Source organism: Paroedura picta, chromosome 6 (assembly GCF_049243985.1).
Source record: "Paroedura picta isolate Pp20150507F chromosome 6, Ppicta_v3.0, whole genome shotgun sequence".
Classification (NCBI taxonomy): Eukaryota; Metazoa; Chordata; class Lepidosauria; order Squamata; family Gekkonidae; genus Paroedura; species Paroedura picta.
Window position 1 is genome coordinate 57445218 of NC_135374.1, and position 20703 is coordinate 57465920.

The 20703-nt window shown below is 40.3% G+C and overlaps 1 protein-coding gene across 2 annotated transcripts in view; it reads left to right on the top strand.

The window, feature by feature from the left end:
- The window catches only part of HUNK (hormonally up-regulated Neu-associated kinase), an 87422-nt gene that overhangs the window by 34947 nt on the left and 31772 nt on the right, over nucleotides 1-20703 (top strand). For both annotated transcript variants that reach the window (XM_077342539.1, XM_077342538.1), the window contains exons 2-5: nucleotides 1373-1665; nucleotides 11322-11377; nucleotides 16980-17115; nucleotides 20286-20413. In XM_077342539.1, the coding sequence (XP_077198654.1) occupies nucleotides 1373-1665; nucleotides 11322-11377; nucleotides 16980-17115; nucleotides 20286-20413 (613 nt within the window). The remainder of the gene's footprint in view (nucleotides 1-1372; nucleotides 1666-11321; nucleotides 11378-16979; nucleotides 17116-20285; nucleotides 20414-20703) is intronic.

The window sequence follows — 20703 nt, forward strand, 5'->3', positions numbered from 1 at the left end:
TACAACAGTGCAGTGACTTGCTCTTGCAAAGTCTGTTCAAGTCAATTCTTTGGTATCTTACCTCCTTGGAATCTGCCATTATATATGAGACAACTAATACCCCTCCCTTGTTAGGGCATTTGCTTTTGCTCACCTTAATGCCATCCCATTCAAAGTATTCCAGAAGCCCACTGTCAACTGTCAACTGTGTTGAATGCTAACCTATCTAACAGAAATAGTGCTGACCCACTAGGTCCAGGGCTTTTTCACATGCCATAAATATAGTGAAGTGCTTACCTGGTGAAGACGATTCATTTTTGGTATTTTTTGGGTTTGAGGTAGGGAGGCTCTTCCCCGAGTCCCCTCCAAATTCCATAATGATTGGTCTGAGGGGTCCACTTCTAGGGGCTCCCAAAGAGGGTGGCCCAGTCCCTCCATTATATCCTATGGAGAGTCAGCTCTGTAGGTTATAATGGAGGGATGGGCGCACCCTCTTCAGAACCCCTAGATGTTAACTCAATGGGCCAGTCATTCTGAAATTTGGAGGGGACTCAGGGAAGCGCCTCCTGGAGCTACCATGAAAGTTTTGAGGCTCTACCTCAAGCCCAACCTCCCAGGCCCTGGGAAAGGGAGGAATGCCAAAATTCCCATTATAGAATATGGAAGAAGGGGATTGGCTGCCTGGATTGATTGATAGGCAGAAGAGAGTCACGTATAAGGTGCATTGCTCTCTTCCACTATTTCCAGCAGCACATGTGGAGTGTAAGAAGCATGAAATGGCGGCAGACAAGGTGAGACAGCAGAAAAGGTGAGGAATGGCTGGGAAGTGAGATAACATTAAGCACTTGGCAAAATGCTATTTTTCCTGATCTGCAAAAATGCCCCCAGTTTTCTCCAAAGACTGTCTGTCAGGAGAACCAGAGCTGTCTCTACCCCATGGCCAGACTAGAAGCTGGATCAGAATGGGACAAGTGTAATGTATTTTCTTTGCAGTTGTCCTGCTACTGCCTGTTCAATCCCTTTACCCAGGAACACCGTATGTGATATTGGGCGATGGTTGGCCAAGTCGAAAGGATCCAGCCTTTTTTTTCCAGATGTGGCCTGACCATGACCTCTTTTAGTTTCTCTGGGAATGTCCCTGAAGCCAGGTACAAGTCAATAATCTCTCAGCTTTCACCAGCCATAAGGGACACAGGATAACTTTACTGAATTTGTTTTAAATCATGCTTGTATGTATGCTGTTAAATTGCTTTAACTATTGGACCAATTTTTGACTGAAGTTGTTTTAAGATCATTCTTAAGTTGCCGTGTGGTTCAATTTTTAAAAATGTGCTTGGCAAAAGTTCACTCTTTAAATTTTTTAACATATTATGATTTGTGTCTTTTTCATCAGGTGGCAGTGAAAGTTATTGACAAGAAGAGAGCCAAAAAGGATACCTATGTCACCAAGAATCTGAGACGAGAGGGACAGATCCAACAAATGATCCGGCATCCTAATATTGCTCAGCTACTAGATATCTTGGAAACTGAAAACAGTTACTACCTTGTCATGGAGCTATGCACTGGAGGCAACTTAATGCACAAGATCTACGAGAAAAAAAGACTAGAAGAGCATGAAGCACGCAAATATATTTGGCAGCTAATTCTAGCAGTTGAACATCTACATCGTGCCGGGGTGGTTCACAGGTAATGTAAAAAACCTTTAGTACTTTCTCCATTAGTTCATAGTGTATCAAAAGACTAACTCAGCTGAATGTAAAAATGTGTTTGTTACTGACTACAATTTAAGGAAGTGTATTGAAGAGCTACCTAGGGCAGATGTGGGTCACCAATCTTTCACTACATGCAGTAAAGCAGTGTTATGCATTCCATGGCTTGCAGAGAACCATATTTGAAGTTTTTTTCAAGAAGCAACGTAAGTGCTGTATGCTGTATGTACCACCCCACCTCCGTGCACACACATTCAATAGTATAAGATATAACTATTGTTAATATTAACTTGATATATACCGATGATGATGTGGTCTGAACTTGTGCTGACTGAGAAAGAAAAAGATGTTGCGATTGTGGTGAATATCTTAATGAAAAGGCAAGATCAGTGTGTGGCAGCAATGGAAAGGTCTTAGAGAACCACTGCCAGTCAGACAGTATTGAACCAGATGGATCAATGGTCTGGCTCACAATATAATGCAATTTAGTGCATATCCCTAAACTTCCAGCATTGACTCCCCTGACACATGAACATGCATCTTGAACATTCCTATCTACAAGCATGTCTCCCCCACATGAACTGTAGTAAGTAGACATCAAGGGTGGTTACAGACATAAATGTGTATGTGCAAATCCAAATCCAGATACTTTTTATTACGATGCTTGACCAGTAATCAAATTACAAAATACATAAAAGAATAATTGAAAATTAAAATAGTATAAAATTTGAAACATTCCAGCTATAAGAATCAACATTATAATTTTAAAACTCACAAGCATTCTCAAGCAATCAAGACTATCTCTACCTAAGTTGCTCCAAATCCACCCAGCTCTTCCTTGTTTTGATTGCCCTCCAAGCAAATCTGGCCACAACAGAAGTTATTTCTGTGCATTTGTCTGACAACATGTCTTTGATCGCCTTCGAATTGGACTTATTCTGTGGGGATGGTATAAGTTCTCTCCTGAATTGATCGTATAACCTACATTGGAGTAATACATGTTCTGATGTCTCAATGCTCCCATCCTGGCAGATGCATAAACGATCACAGATGGGTATTTTTTTTTAATAAGCCTTCCCTAAAAGCGGATGGGAGCATGTTATATCGTAGGAGTGTAAATGATCTCCTATGATCTGGGAAAACAAGATTAAGGTAATGGCTTCAGATTAAGTGGAGGTGTTGTAAAAAGTGGATTTTTTATTTGATTGAAGTCTTGGTGACGGTGGATATTCAAGATTCTTTGTTTTATCGTCTCCTTTGCTTGGTTGAAATCAAGAGACAGTATTAACTGTTTTGATAAACCATACGAGCAAAGTTTTTTTCTCGAGAGTGGATATCCACGGCACAACCAATGAATCAGACATCATTAGATAAATCAAACCCTTTGTGGGAAAAAAACAATTTTAAACAGTACATGGACGTACATATCCATATTCTGGTCTGGACAGAATACATTCCTGTTTCCACCTGGATTGCAGCGTTGGGAATACTGGTTGGTACTTGGAGCAGGGATCTTAAGAATTTAGCCTGAATCTTTTTTAGGCTGAAAATATTGGCATTTATACACAGTGGGCCCCCATACATCATCTGTGTTAGAGGTTTTGCCTTAAACAGCTTAAGGGCTGCAGGAACATTACAACCACCTTTGTGCCAGAAGAATTTATGAATGGCACCTGCGCTCCTCTGGGCATTCAAGGAAATATATGATATATGGGAGTTTCTGTGGCCATTTGATTGAAATAGTGCTCCCAGATATTTGTAAAATCTGACCTGTTCTATGGGTGATGAGTTGAGACACCATATATATATTTTAGGCTTGTTACCAAAAACCATAATTTGTTTTTGAATGATTGACCTCTAGCTGGTTCATTTGGTAATAAGTAGCCAGCAGAACCAAGGCCCTTCTCATTCCATTTGGCGTTCTTGATAACAGGACAGCGTCATCTGCATACAGCAGTAGCGAGATATGTTTGTTAGCTAATCTGGGGGGATAAATGTGTATGTGTTTAAGTTACAATAAGCACATCTGTTCACTAAATTCATAACTGATTAATACTTCTATGCAGAAATTATATTCCCATGAATATGCCATAACAACAGATGTACTGTTGGATCAGAATAGTTGTTCAACTAGCAGCCTTCCCCCCCCCCCTTGAAGGGCCACCAATTGCCCTGGAAGGCGAATAAACACTGCACAAAAAGCCCCCCCCCACCTCCAATGTTGCTTCTTAGCACTGGTATTCAGAGGTTTACTGTTTCTGGACATTCTACTAGCAGTGATTGATAGACCTATCCTATATCAGTCTGCATAACTGCCTTTCCTAATAATAGAAATGGCCTTTTCTCAGCACTTACTACCTGCAATCTTTTAAATGAAGAAGCTAGGGATGAAATTTGAGACCTTTGGCATGTGCTGTATCACTGAGCTTTGAACCCTCTCCTAATTTCAATTTTGAGTAAATCTATGCAGCACCCAACCCATGATTATATAGTAGAACTAAGGATAAAGCCTGTTGTATCCAAGAATACAATGGGCGCTGGAACTTGGTAATGGGAAGAGAAAGGGGAGGGTTGTCCTGCATATAAGGGCATGGGAATGAAGGGCTGTTTTGTGTGTGGGGTTGTGGTAGTATGGTGGCAAATGGGGGTATGGTAGTGGTCACATGAATGTGAGGAAAGTGTAGTAAAGGTTGGATGGGAATGGTTGCTGGCTTTGAGGGGGCTTGGTGGCAGAGGGTGGTGGGGAGAGCTTTTGCAGAGAGGGGGCAGCAGAGCAAGACAGCATGTGGCTGTCAAGGTGCCCATCAGAGGCCATGGCAGCATTTTGTTGGAGTAAGGAGTCTGGGGCCTGGCTGCATTAGCTGTGTTGCAGGTGAGCTTGGTTGGGGAAGGTTTTTTTTTTTGGGGGGGGTGGATGCAAGTGATAGGTAGGTTGGTTTCTGGGGGAGTGGATGGAGGGGGGAGGCCTTCCTCTCCCCATAACAGACACCCTGTGAGAGAGGTGGGGTTGAGGGAGCTCTCCAGTTTAGAGGCCACCATTCTTTAACTGTTGGCAGGGGCTCATGGGAATTGTTGACCATGAACATCTGGAGAGCCAGTTTGGCCACCCCTGCCCTAGAACAACCAGGAGAACACTGGAGCAAGGATGCACCCCAAAATAATTGTGGGACAGACTTCAACTTCATTTACCACTGAGCCATGGGTCATTCTCCACATGATGCCAGCAAATTCCCAAGGCATGGATAGGAAGCACTCTTCTCTTTCCTCTGTAATGGAAGGAAATTGGGCAGAACGGCCTGCAGGAAGTGCTGGGTTGCCAGTGGTGTTCTGGGAAGCATGGAGCAGAAATCGTAGTCAGAGCATTCACCCTTTCCAAATATCCATTTTCTCTAGGGGAACTGATCTCTTTAGTCTGGAGCTGTAATTCCAGGGGAGACTGGCATCCCCAATTACAGTACCAGAGAGTTGACCCTTACAAACATCCATTTTCCTTTTGGGGGGAGTTGCTGGGGGGCAGTCGGTTCCCCCCCCCACCTCCAAAAGGCCCACAGAGGCGTTGGGGCTTTTCGGGGCAGGAGGGAGGCACTGGGAGGCAGTCTGAAGTTGAAGGGCCCCCACACAATCCTGTCATCTCACTTAGGGGCAGGAGTTCTATTTTGATTGGACAGCCACTGGGTGGGTGACCAGTCAGTGGTGTACAGGCTCCAATGAGCAAGCTGATTGGCTCATATCCATTAACACCAAACTCCTCCCAGGAGCCCTTACTGCTTTTATTTTTATTTTATTTATTTAATTTTTAATTTTTATTTATTACTGTAACTCATGGTTCCAGATAGCGGTAACTTGTCACTGAGGCCCAAACTCAGCTGTGAGTTCCTCCTGGAAACTCACCACAGGGACCTATTTTGGATCAAAAGCACAACATGGCCATTTTTAAAATCTGAAACTCTGTGTCTGTGTGTTTATGTGTGTAGGTCTTTGATTCAATGGAGGCAACACATGCAGCCCTCCTACAGGGCAAATAATCTTGCCCTCCAGGGCCATTTTTCATCAGTATAATGGCACATGGGGAGGTTGGAGCACGTCCTAACCCCACACTTCAGTCATAATCTGAATCAGGCCCCTGCAGCATTTTAGATTGAATTCCCAGAAGGAACTTTCAGCTGGCACAATGCTGCCAACCCATGATTGGGATCATGCGTTAAATGTAAGTTGTAGGTTTTGCCACAATTAAATCTAAATTTAAATCCACCGCAAAATGGCAGAAGAGGAATTGAATGATGGCATGGAAAATAAACTGAGTTGCAAGCTGACATTATGGTGAAGCAATCGCACAATAATTTAATAACATGGTATTGCATCCAAATTAGAAATGATGATTTAAAATTGTCCTCCAATCAGAATAGGGAACTTTGATTTGAAGATGGTTTACAGTCTTGGTTTAGAGGGCAAACAAACTATTTTTTGTTCATTTCAGTGGAATGGAAAACTAGGGATTTTGCTGAACAAGAAGTGACCAGTTGAATTAGAGCATGAAAGAGCAGTAAGGAGTATCCCAGCATTAGGATTTTTCCTGCATACTGTTACCTATTGGTTTCACTTTTATTCAGTTACTGCTCTTAAAGTCTTGCTTTGAAGAATTTGTACTGAGGGGAGTCACTGCTTTCTTTACATTTCATGATATTGCTGTGTTTTAATGAATGTCTATAAGCCACTTCAGGGCTTCTGCGGTAAAAATGTGTTCTCTAAATATAAATAAAAGATATGTTTTTCCACAATTGCGTCCTATGCTTTGATTGCATGCCGTTTTATCCAAAGAAGAATGGATAGGCCATAAAAGAATGCAGTTACTACATCACACCCATTAATTCATGCTGTTATATTATAATGGCTTCCCAAAAAAGGACTGCTAAATCTAAATGTTAGAATACAATAGCGATACAGTTATTTTTACATGCACTCTAAAAATAACGACACTAACACTTCATCTGTGATCTGTAGGTGTTCGCACTCTTTTCATGATAAACAAAGCATGATCATTAGAGGTTTAATGTGGGCTACAATTTCTGGTTACTGTATCTTTCACAGCCTGTTCTTCTGATCACAGAGCTTCTTTAACACAACTGGGTGCATACTGCATAAATATTAGTCAGAATATATACTTCTCCTCATGACAAAAATTACCAACCAAACTTGCCATGAATATTGCTTAGAAAGATGTAGAATCACAAATCATTTGCTATAAAATAATGAATTCTTGTGGGCAAATTGTGTGTGGGGGGGTGTTTCATGTAATCATCACGAATCGAATTCAGATTATTGGATAAATTTAAGGATGTATGGTACCAAATTCTATACAGTGGAAACTGGAAAAAATACAATGCAGGGTTTGTGTGGCTGGAGGTTGGATTGAGAGATACTGAGGGATGGAGGGTGGGCTGTAGCATCAATCCTGGAGGAGTGGGACCAGCTATTTGAAAGCAAACAGTTAAGTAGAGTCAGTAAATTTCCTACATCTTTTGTTGATCATGGAATGAAGGTTGCCAATGTCTATATTTATTTTGTTCTAATAAGATCAGAAAAGCTTGACTCAGTCTCCCCCTACCCTTTAATTTGCTGATATTTATAACAATAAATGCTGGGAAATCCTGTGAACACCACCCTTTTACACTCTTCTAATGCCAGTAATGCCTCTGTGGGATGAATTGTTATGATTTTGAGAAGGCCTGTCAACATTGGGATGTGACTGGTTGGTTTTTAAAATTCTAAAAGAAACAAGCTCAAATTTGAATTTGATAGCAATGATTACCTCTAACTATAAAAAGAAATCAATCCTAAATGGAACTATCTGGTAAAGCATTCTCTTTTTTGAAGGTATTTTAAACAGACTTTAATGCTGTCAAAAACAGGATGGATATTAAGCCTCCAAAGGAAGTAAGGACAACAAAGACAATGAGAGTTTTCATTGGAACATCAAGGAGCATCCCATAGGAAATTCTGAACAAGCCTTTTAAAGTAATTTTAACCAAATTCAATCCCATTCAGGGCAATTACTGTCAGAATGTCAAAGAAAGGAGTTAAGTAATGTACCAGTAGCAAACACAGCTCCATGTATATCTATTTTTCTCCCAAGTTTCTTTCATGGTGGAATTAGAGGCATATCACCACTTGGACTTACAAATGATTTAGGAGGAAAATATCCCATGTATGTTTCTGTATAGATCTAGAACATGTAGGATCAGGGCCAGATCTACATAGTAAAGGATTCAGGGCAAATAGTATTCCAGGGAGTCCAGGGTTATTTGTTTATGTGGAACAGTGGAAAGGGGCTGCCAATGGGAACATTTCCTGTCTTTGTTTGATTGATGTGTTGTTTTGGCTTTTTAAAATCTTTCTTTCTGCAATCCTTTTTTGCCCAGCTTTGTATATATTGTGTGATCTTTCATTTTTCTCCAGGTTTAATATTATCTCTATTGTGTTGTTATTGCATTTTAGGTGTTCTTATTACTTTTATTGCTGTTAGTATGGTTTTAAGAATCTATTTTTAATGTTTTTTTTAAGTAAACATGGCATTTTTAACATCATTGCTGAAAGTCACCTTGTGTGTGGGTTAGATAAACAAATAAATGAAGAAGTAGAGAAGAAGTATATCAAAAACAAATAAGTGATGGAACACAATATAATTTTCCTGCTGCCCCAAACTGTAAATCCAAAGATCTGGGGCTGGGGACCCCTTAGTGGTGCAACATCGAACGGAGAAACAAAGTGGCTGCAGTTGAGCTACACAGAAAATTCAGAGAGGGCAATCATGTTTACTTATTTATTTATAGCATTTTTAGCCTGCCTTTCTCTGGAACAGGATTTCATTTATTTATTTCATCTTATTAAATTTTTATACTACTCTTCCCTGTAAACTCAGACTGATTTACAACATTTAAAATAAAATTCACAGCCATAATCATAGAACAATTCACTTACAATTATTAACATTTGAATTATAAGTTATATTATAAATTATAGCTCACAGTTTCAGGTGGTATTCATTGCAGTTTAGGAGCTTATTGCCCTTCTCAAAAGCGGGATGGGGGAGAATAAATTGCTGAATGAGATGTTTCTATGGCAGCTAGATGATATTATACTTGTCTATCAGTATATGTCCATATGCATGTAAGGAGGTCAGTGACTTTGATGTTCTATGGGCCTCAACCATAGGCCTGGAAGAACAACTCTGTCTTGAAGTCCCTGCAGAACTGTTTTAAATCCCACAGGACCCTAATCTCACTTGGGAGAGTGTTCAACCAGATCAGAGTCAGGGCTGGGAAGACTCTGTTGACTCTGGCCAACTGTATTACTCTGGGGTTGGGGACCTTCAGCAGATTTTGTGAGCTACAGCATAAGCTCCTTTGGGATAAAACAGCCCCATAGATATGAAGGTCCCAGACTATTTAGGGCTTTGAAGTTAAGTACCAGTATTAGTCCCTTGAACCTGATTCATTCTCCAACTTGGAGCCAGTGCAGCTGGGAGAGCACTGGTTGAACGTGCTCTCTCTGTCTGGTTCCAGTAAGGTGTTTGGACACTGCATTTTGGACCAGTTGAAGCTTCCAGGTTAGATACAAGAGAAAGTTGCGGTAGTCCAATCTGGAGGTGACAGTGGCCAGGTCAGGCATAAGTGGCCAGCAGATGACCAGCAGATAAGATGTTAGCTACCATGCCTGGTGTAGATAATAAAATGCCTGGCAGGCAGTGTCTATGACATGGGCCCCCATAGATAGTGTGGAATCCAGGATCATGCCCAGGCCCAGGATGGTGGTCAAGGTTGTTAACTGAACTCCATCAAGAGCTGGGAGTTGTACACTCCACTTGAGCCAATCTTTCACTGCCTTCAGGTGAGTTAAATTTTTTTTAAATACACAATTAAAAATCTGTACAGACTAACGCATTTTGCATATGCAATATATTGTGTCAAGAGCCCTCCCAAATAATTTTGCTTTGCAAGGCTGCAGAACCTCAACAAAGTGGAAGCCTTCCGACATCATCAAGAAAGTTGATAAACTAGAAGTAACCGCTGAAAAGATTCCTAGGTCTACAAGTGACAATCCAATCTATGCTGCAAGAGGGGAAATTTTGGTTTGGGTTGCTTAACAATGCCATCCTAAACAGAATCTTAGGTCTATTTAATGGGGCTTACTCCCATCAATCTTTAGGATTGTAATGAAAGTAGCTTGAGCTGTACCTACATGGGATTTCCTATATTTCTTGCCATAACATACAAGCACATCCTCAGTTGGTTAGGATGTCCAAGATAAATATTGGAAAATTATGTTTTACATTGGAGATGCAATGAAAATAGCGATAAAACACTTAACAAAAACATTTGAAAGATGATAATAGCATCTTCTAATTTTTATTTGAGATATATTATACATTATATTTTATTTCTTGGCATCCATTGCTTGACTTCTTTTATCATTCATTCTGCTGGTATAATATTCTTGCCAAAACTCTGAAGTTCAGAGAAGATTACTTTCCTTTGAAGTGCACACCTAGTTTTCTTAGTTAAAGATGATTTAGGAATCTACTTTCTGTCTAAATTTTACTTTGAAGGTGTTGAGCTATGCCCTCCTTTCCATTTACAAATAGTTATAACAGGATTTAGTAATATTCCATCTAAGTGGAGTAGTGGATCCCATAAACATTATTTGGAGTCATCTTTGTATGTGTGTTTGTGTTTATTCTCCTAAACATTAAAACTGTTTTGACTTTATAAAAATCATCCAGAGATTATTAGCAGTGCAATTGATTTAGGTTGAAGTAACTCTGCATAATTTCACTAAAAATAAAGCTTCTTGGGATGTTTCATTCCAAATACTATGACTTAGAAAACAGTCACTGAAGTGTGGAGGCCCAGTAGTTTTGCATCGTCTCTGTTCATCTCAATATAGCATAAGCAGAAAAACTGCTACAAGGATAACGCCATGCCTCTTTGGGACATGTTTTATGTGAATCAGAAAAAGAAAAAAAATAGAACTCTGCTTCTGATTTGTAAGCTATTTCCCTTTCACAACCAACTCCCCAACAAGATCTCAGAGCAATTTACTGTACAAACCATGCACATACATATCTCTAAAAAGATTTAAAAACAAACTATTAAATACATTATTGCCTCTTCATGTACAGTGTACAGTGCTAACTTGATAAAGATATATGCCACTGAAAGGTATAACTGTTTAGAGTGATACTGACAGCTAATTAAGTCAAGCAAACTGTCTAAAACCCAAAATATGTCATAAGTGAAATGTGTTTTGCTTGGTTTTATTAATTTGTTATATCAAGTCCAAAGAGAAAGTTTCTTGGAGAAAGCCTTACAGTATGAGGCAGACAACAGAAAAAGCCAAATCTGTACCATCATACATCTGAACATCCTATTATGTTATTTCTGTACTACTTAATGCATCATATTAATATTTATGCTATGCTTCACTTCTTGCTGGTGGTTCCAGACTTCTAAAAACCTAATGCATTGTTTACTGAATGCCCAATTTTGTTAATTATATTTACTCACTATGTGCAATCCACCTTGAATTGATGTAAAAAATAAATAATGTAAATAAACTATGTTTTTATGTTTTTAGAGACTTGAAGATAGAAAATCTCTTGCTAGATGAAGATAACAATATCAAGCTTATTGGTAAGACATTTTTATAATCATACTAATAATTGGTTCTAAAGTTCAAATACATTTCTAGGTGTTAATATATAGATTTGCCTTAGAATATTAAACAAGAGAAGTAAAGATCTTGTGTTCCTTTTTTAGAGAAAATGTTTCAGTAAAACGCAAATCCAAATGTAAACAAGACCGCTGAGTACATCAATAAGACCTTCTGCCTTGCATATTTGGAGTAACAAAAGGCATTTGCTCTGTGTGTGTTGAAAATTATATATAGATAATGCAGCATATAATGAGGAAAGTAGCAAATGTATAGTTTCTAGAAAGTTCAATTCATATGACAGTTTTTCTGTTTCTGTGAATAGTGCATAAAATGTATATCCTCAATCAATAATCCCCAGTTTTTCCATAGACAAATACATTACTTGGGCTCCTTTCAGAAGCATAGTATTATTCAGAATAAATATTAACATACATAATCCAAGCCAGTGTGACTCCATTGCAAAACACAAGGCTTCTATGTGTTTCTTGAGAACTAAGCCACAGTTCTGATTCTTATTGCCCTTTCTTATATAACAATTGTTACTGGCAGCCATACAAAAGCAGGATTTCCAGGCGTTACCATTTTCTCTAAGTTTAGATTGTTTTCTCATATAGATTTAACTTTTTTACCATTGAGAAACCCCTGAAACATTCTTCAGCCTTCAAGAAACCCCAGAAGTGATGTGATCATGCAGAATATGTTGGGAAGCACAGCCAGGGTCTCTCCCCTTCCCACACCCTCCAGGTCCATCATTGGCCATTTTGGGAGGGGTGTGTGTGATTCAACATTATCATGTGTGGTTGTATCACTTGAAAAATGTTTAACAAATTTAAAAAATATATAAAAATTAATGAACTCCCACCCATTTGGGAAAGCATTCCAGGGTCATCAAGAAACCCCAGGGCTTCTATTTCCAGAGGCTTCTGTTTCTGTCATGAGAGATTGTTAGATCACACCACAAGAAGCAAAATAGTGCTCTTTGTACACTGCTGCAAAATCAGGATGAATGATTGATTGAGAAACGTTTTATTAAAATTGTCAATGGCCCCTTGATTTTACAGCAGCCTATTCATTGCATTCAGAGCATTATTTGTCAACATTCTAAAGACAGTGTAGATTGCTCATCTCCTTTCAGTATCAGTTAATAACTCCTATTAATGTTAGTTGTGGGCATTGCAAGGAAAATATTGCCTTAAAAGAGAACATCTGCTTATAGTTAATTTTGTGCCTACACATTTTCTGCAGCAGCAAGTCTGAATGCAGAGTAGATGCCAAATGACTGTTACTTCAAGAGGGAAACTTCATTTCCTCAGAGGTGGTGAAAATTATTACCTAAAAGTAGGCCAGCAAATCAGTGAATGAGGCATACTACACAAAGCCAGTATATGAGACTGCTTCTGATGTTAAAAGGGTATAGAATATTTAAGGGATTTGATATATTCTTAAAATAATGACTTTGACCTTTAATTGTTTAATTAAGTAATCTTGGGAAAACATGTATAAGAGGAAAGGTGAGGTTGAATTACACTGAAGGTCTGCTGTCTACCACAGATGGGTTTAAAAGAATATCTGTAATTTTCTTGTAATTAGGTGTTTGATAACAGTAACTAAAGCTAACATCAAAATACAGATACTCGCAGAAACATATACGCAAGTAAAAACCAATGGTAAATTCAGAAGTGTTCAGTTTGAAAAACCAAGCTGCTTTATAGTATACAGCAATGGTCCCCAACCCCTGGTCCAGGGACCGGGACGGGTCTGTGGATCAGTCGGTACCGGGCCGCGGATCCTCCTTGTCCTCCTCCCCAGCTGCTGCCTCGGGGGCTGCCCTGCCACTCTGCCGCCGGCTCACCTTTGGTGCTCTCCAGCGGCCGCCATGGCTTGGGCTCCCCCTCAGCATGGCACTGTGCAGCTGCTGCTGGCAGCGCCCCCCAGCAGGCGGTGGGAATACAGGGGCGCTGGCGGGAAAGCAAGTGGAGCAGGGGCTCAGGCAGCGGTGGTGATGTCCCTCGGCAAAAGACTACCTCCCTGGGCCTCAGTAAAATTGTCAAGCGTTGACCGGTCCACGGTGATAAAAAGGTTGGGGACCACTGGCAGTACAGAAAGAGTAGAGCTTTTTTTATGTCTATGAAACCATCCATCCTTCTACACATAAATGCAGCAGATTGTGTTTAGTTATATGCTGCAGCTTGAACTGAGCTATTTAATATCCTTGGCTAGCAAGCTGGACTTTTAAAATAAGATGATCATTTGATTGGTTTTTTTTTTTAATGATTTAATTATATTTATTGTGGGGTTTTATGTTTGTTACCCGCCAGGAGCAGTCTTGTTCAGAAGTGGTGGGCTATAAATCAAATGAAAAATAAATAAAATAAGATGCAGTCATTTGGCTATAGCTTTAGTTTTATAATGTAAGAGACTGGACTTAAGGCATTTAAGAAGCCTTCAAATTATTACAATTACTAGACCCTCCACAGACAAATGTGGATTAACTAAATGCAGTGACATTGAATTCAGTAGAGCAGTCACTGCTTCCAAACAGCTGGTTAATGTTTCTGGGGGGACATCTGGCCAGCCTCCCATCAGGAGATAAAGCTGGGTGTCATCCACGTACTGGTGACAACCCAGCCCATAACACTGGACCAACTGGGCAAGAGGGCACATATAGATGTTAAACAAGGTGGGAGAGAGTACTGCCCCTTGTGGAACCCACATGGGAATGCAAAGGAGTCAGACGACTCATCTCCCACTGCAACCCTCTGGGGCCTGTTCTTAAGGAAGGAGGTCAGCCATTTAAGAGCCGTTCCCCCTATCCCTGTGTCCACCAGGCGATGGATCAAGAGCTCGTGGTCAACAACATCAAATGTGGCTGACAGGTCTAACAACACAAGAATGGCTGCCACCCTTGGCCTGTCCAGCTCATGGCAATTTATATAAAAAATATTAAAAAAACATTAAAACCCCAATATTCTCATACAATAACACAACTAATCCAATTGATGGCAGCAGCAATTTATACCCTACTCAGCCCCCCAACATCTGCAACTCATACTTCTTCCTGATGGATCCTTCCTGGTTTTACCATCTGCAGAAGTGAATGAAGTAGCATATTCAAAGAAGAACACATTTAGGAGTTATATAAGTGCTCTGATAGCAGGCTGCAATATGCCTTGATATATGCTACACGTGAATGCATAGAACTGTTCTGAGTGATAATTCCATTGTTACAGCTAGTTAGGTCTAGGGGAATATCCTGTACATCATTGGTTCACACCATTATATTAGCATCAGTGGAGCTTTATTATATATACTTCTGATAAATTGTACTTAAAAAAAGTTTTAACAGCTGTTAAAGATAACTGATAAGTTATACTGCTGTGAACCCCACTAAATTAGAAAGATGGGTAGATATGAAGGTAAGATGTTGGTATGTGTGCACGCCATCCTACTGGCTCATTTATACAGAATAGTATAGCCTTTTTGTAATGACTAGTATGACACTTCCTTGTCCCACCAGGGCCCATTCTGCACACAGTGGTTAATGCACTTTAGAAAATCCAGCTGCAAAAGCACATTGAAAGTGCATTATCTTACATGTGTGGAGTGAGCCCAGGGTTGAATCTGTACGGAACTTTTATTCCAATCCCAGGTCGATTCAGTCCCTGCCATCTACACTGAATGCAATTTCCATTTTGATTTTGGCCAATTTAAATTTTCTCTCTGCAACAGGCAGGATTGATTCAGAGTGACCCTACCTTTCCCTCACGATATCCTGGGGAGGATATAACCCTCCATATTTGAAAAATGTAAGAGTGCAGCTCTCTGCTTGTCCTGAACTAACTTGCTGTCTCAGCCTGCAATACTGTAGAAAAGTCCGGATTGGCCAGGACATCAGTTCAAAGGCTATTTCGTTCCTAGGCTGCAAGGTTTTCCTTAAAGGGGAAGCCCTAATTTCTCTCAGCAGAGGCTACATTAGCCGTAACTTCTCTCAGCAGAGATTTTCCTCTTGGATTTATTCCCCCTCCTCTGCTGTCTCCAATCCTCCCCCACCTCCCATTCAAGATAAGAAAGAGGCTCCTGCTGTGCTTGGCTCCCTCCGCCCCCCCTTCTGAGTTTTCTTAATCACATGCAGAACACTTTTTTGTTGCAATGGGGGGGGAGGGAATAGAGGAAGACTTGAATTCAAATTGATTTGAATTCAGCAGATAAACGGAATAAACAAAGGAAGTGCAGAATGAGCCCAGGTCACCTCAGCAGGCTATTGCCACACAACCAGGCAAGGGATATCCAGGCTGCCTTTGCACTGAGGCAAGGTCATCTGTGTTCCCTTGGGAATATCTGTTAACTGATTCTTCCTCAGGGCTCTATTTGTGGCTCTATTCTTGCTTTTTACCAAGTATTTCCTGTATATCAGATTCTTGGGGGAGAATGCTAGCTGCTCCTAGGGAAGCGTAATGCTATGCATCCAGCAAAATGACAGTGGCCCAATGAAGAGGCAGTACAGCACTACAGGGGAAGTATATATTAACTTCTCTGGGACAGCTCCACATACTGTGGGTCAGCAGGATTAAATCTAGACTGTATATCATCTGTTCTCCCCTTTATCTTCAATAGTTCAGTAGTCAAGTAAAAGCCTCTTGTGGCGCAGAGTGGTAAGGCAGCCGTCTGAAAGCTTTGCCCATGAGGTTGGGAGTTCAATCCCAGCAGCCGGCTCAAGGTTGACTCAGCCTTCCATCCTTCCGAGGTCGGTAAAATGAGTACCCAGCTTGCTGGGGGGTAAACGGTCATGACTGGGGAAGGCACTGGCAAACCACCCCGTATTGAGTCTGCCATGAAAACGCTAGAGGGCGTCACCCCAAGGGTCAGACATGACTCAGTGCTTGCACAGGGGATACCTTTACCTTTACCTTACAAGTAAAAGGTTATTTTATATACATTGACTTAGACATGTGAACTTGATGTAATGGTTAAGAGTGGCAGCTTCTAAACTGACAAGCGAGGTTAGATTCCCCTGTCCTCCACATTCAGCCACCTGAGTGGCCTTGAGCCAGTCACAGAGCAGTTTCTTTTAGAACTGCTGGCCTTACCTACCTCACAGCGTGTCTGTTGGTGGAGAGAGGAAAGGAAAGCAACTGCTTTGAGACTCCTTTGGGCAATGCCTTTGGGCAATGAAAAACAGGGTATAAAAACTAATTACTTTAATTTCCTGCTTAAATTCTTTGAAAATGAAATTTCCCTTGGATCCACATATCTTTAAACCGCCCGCGGTGCCATGGGCGACGCGGACTAAATAAAGCAGTAAGGGCTGGTGGGGAGGAGTTAGGGCGGGCTCTGTCCGGGATAAAAACTCGGAGGAGCGAATCAGGAGCTGCGAAGCATCTAGCGCCCATTTTATTTTCAATTAAAATGGGCTTTAAATCTAGTATCATTTTATTTTCAAACGGAATAATCAACTAACAGGCTTAAATGAAAGCAGACCCTTTAAGTGGCCAGGTCAAATGGTGGAAAAACAGATATTTGAAGTGTTCTGTTGTTCCATTGCTTTGTTAAAAGATCCTTTTCCTCTCTTTTTTCTCACAGACTTTGGCTTGAGCAACTGTGCAAGTATTTTGGGTTACTCTGATCCTTTCAGCACACAATGTGGCAGTCCAGCCTATGCAGCACCAGAGCTTCTTGCGAGGAAAAAATACGGTCCCAAAATAGATGTTTGGTCCATGTGAGTTTCTGATTTTGAAAAACCTGTTTCCTGGGCATTTTCTCCTCTCTCTTTTGACCTTCATGTTAGCAATAACATGAAGTTCTAATTGGAATTGCTACTAAAGAAGAGTGTGCCACTTTGGAAAATGGATTATAGTGCTAGTGATTGTAATTGTTATTGTTGTCATTACAGTGCAATGTACTAAGAACATATATACTAAAGCCGATTTTTAAGGTGATGACAATCTATTGTGTACCGTTTAACCTAAGGCTGATTCTGAGAAAGGGAGCAAAAGTTATCCAGACAGGCTTTTACTATGCAGTTGCTCAATCAACACTTAAAAGAACTCTGAATTTTCTGTAAAAATTGTCCAGTATCCATCCACCAGGTTAGGGCAGTACTAAATGCTTTTAAAAAGCATCACCTGTTCAGGAAAGGTTGGATTTCTCTGCAATTTTCCTTTTGTTTCTTAATTTACAATACTTGCACCTATTTTCTAGTCTACAGCTTTCCTGTATGAGTCGTTGATTGGCAGTTTTGCGACGTTGGTTGTGATGGTATAGGGTTAAGTACAACACATCACTTTATAGTCTAATTGATTATTTTTATGTTTGATTATTACAATTTTGAAGTAGTGCTCTAGCATTCATCATGAAAAATAAATATGATATATTAATGAAAGTGGCTTAGGTTATAAAGTGAAAAGCAGTATTTAGTTTTCTCCTCCATGAAACACTGATAATTAAGTTTGATTCCTTCATTGATATAGTAACTGATCTCTGGAGAGAACAGGAAGTGATTACTTATGTTTGAAAGGAAAGAAAAGGAGAAAAAAAGAACAATAACATTTAAGGATACTCAGTAGCAATTTGACTATTCATACTGGAAGACTAATGCAAAATCTGGGGGGGGGGGAGGGATTCTGCTATATAATGGGTTGCCAACAAGTTCAGATTAAATGGATAGTATGGAAGCCATGGAGGACTCTGTCTGCATTCAGTGCTCTGTGATGAAAGCTAGAGAAATGTTAACGGAAGATACTTTGAAAAGGATTTCCTTTTGCAGGAAGTGACATGAGTTTTTCAGTGACTGTACAGTGTGAGTCACAAGAATTCAGTGTGCCACCAGATAATGAAGTAGAATTGTTGGATGTGTTTCAGAGGCTTTTCAGGCTGCTCTGTGCTATTTAAATTCATTCCATTGGTCTCAGTGAGGTTAGAGTAGCGATGAGTTTTATCCTTCAGGGATTGTTTTTTTTTTTTGCAATCAGCTACTTTTGAGAGGTTTTTTTTTTTAATGGTGGAGCCCAGTTTACAAATCAATGCTGAGAGAAAACCCAAAGCAAAACTGTCAAGGGGCTCCTTAATTGGTTTCTCCTACCTAGGGTCATCCATCTTCAGCAAGCTGGAGCTGCAGAATGAAGGCACTGTGATGTTATTTCAGGCCTACAGAATGCCACTCTTCTTCTGTATGTCCTTTAACCTGCATCAGTGCATTTAAGGAAAAGGTGCTGTTTAATTCATGGCATTTTCCTGTATAGTGGAGGCTGTAGTAATACCTTTTAAAGTACTATTGATTGGGTCCTCCCGTTCTGCACTGCTCAGTGCATGGAAGCTGTATAGTGTGAGAACCAATACTGGAGGCAACCTCTGTACACATAGGGGCAGCCAAGAGATGTCAATGCCTTTTAAAATTGTGAACCATGTCTTTCACAGGTATCCATGTCAGATAACTTGAAGAGAAAGTACAAATCTTTTTCATTCCTACGTATTATGTAACATCTGAAGCTAGTCTTGGCTCCCAGGCTGAGTTCATATAAAGCTGCTTTGTAGTAAGCTGCACCATCGATCCATCTTGTCCAGTATTGTCTGCTGTAACTTGCAGCAATTTCCCAGACTTTCAGGTGGAGAAATGTCTCCCAACACCGGCTTCCTGAGATCCTTTTAAATGGAGAAGCTGGGGATTAACCCTAGGACAAAAGGGTTGCTGTACTATTGATTCACAGCCCTCCACTATAATTTACTGTGTTTGGCTAGTCTGTTTTTTGGTTTGTTTGATTGATTTATAGACTGCCCTCTCCAGTCAGACTCAGGACAGTGTACATCAGCTGTAATACAAAACTCTGATAAAAACAATCATCAGTAATCAATAAAAACACAAAACAATATCCTAAGTGCTCCATTTATATTCATTTCTTGGGCCTTGTTTCTATATCTTTCTGGTCAATATCTGTGGTAAAGGAGCTGGACTGGGGGTACTCGATTTTATTTCCTTGCCCCTGGCCCCAAACATCAGCCTGGGGAAGAGTGCCGTTTTGGAGGCGCTGCAGAATTTTGATAGTTCTGTCAGGGTCCAACTTTTTGCTGGCAGCATATTCCATCAGGCTGGGCCAAGGCCAAAAAGGCTAGGCAAATAGGATCTGGTTTTCAGAATGAGTTTTCTACCATGTGCTGGGATAAAGAAGTAGTAAAGTGTTCAAACTGACAAGACAGCATGGTCTGTAGTAGCAAAGGCAGCAGATAAATCAAGTAGGAACAACAAACAGGCATAGCCTTTACATTCAGATAGAGAATCAATTAAAGCCACCAGTACCATCACCTTTGGAGAACATTGTAAGTCACCTTGTGTTGCCACTGGGAAGTAAGGTGGAATATAAATTAACTCATTAAATATACAAACATAGCCTGACCTAAAACTGAAAAGGGTCTAAAGTGCATGAGTACAAGAAAGCCTGGAGTTTGTCTACTGCTGGTCTCTCAGTCACCTGAGGCTGCCTGTACTCAATCAGACTTTTCATCAGTATTATACTCACACTGGCAATTATTCTCCAGGGTCTTGGGCAGGCGGAGGTCTTTCACATTACCTACTACCTGGTCATTCTAATGAAATATTGGACCTGGGACTTTCCATATATCCAGCAGATGCATGACCTGGCCCCTCCCACTGGCCCTCCCCAGAAAGGGCATATTAGAGACAGGGTGATAACTAGTCATATCCCTTTTCTATAGGGATGATATTTTAAGTAGGAGATGAATGACTTCTTATTTGAGTGGCCAAGGGAATGTGCACTCAGTTAGTGACTGATTTATGATAACCTCGATGACTCATTTATGTGATCTTTGACCAGTGAAATTTTAATTCCATATCTCTGCTTGGTTCAATGTTTTTCCACTGCTCTTCTTTTACAGTGGTGTGAATATGTATGCAATGCTGACAGGAACACTGCCATTTACTGTTGAACCATTCAGTCTGAGAGCTTTGTACCAGAAAATGATTGACAAAGAAATGAATCCCCTCCCTACTCAGCTCTCCACAGGTAAATAATATACACTGCTGTTACATTTTTAGTCCCTATGACCCTCACAATTAATTGTGTGCATCAGCTCTTTAGATAATAGCTTTGGGTACAATTTCAATGGATCTGCTGACTGAACTTGTTGTGACCAATAGTAATACCCTTGCTACTTCAAAATGCAATATTATTAGGAGATTCTAGTGTTTAAAAAAACAACAGATGTAGGCTTCCTCAAAGCTGAGCTGCACAGGAGTAAATTCTAGCTGGAATTTACAAAAATATTAGCCTGTCTTTTGGCATTTATGGAACCA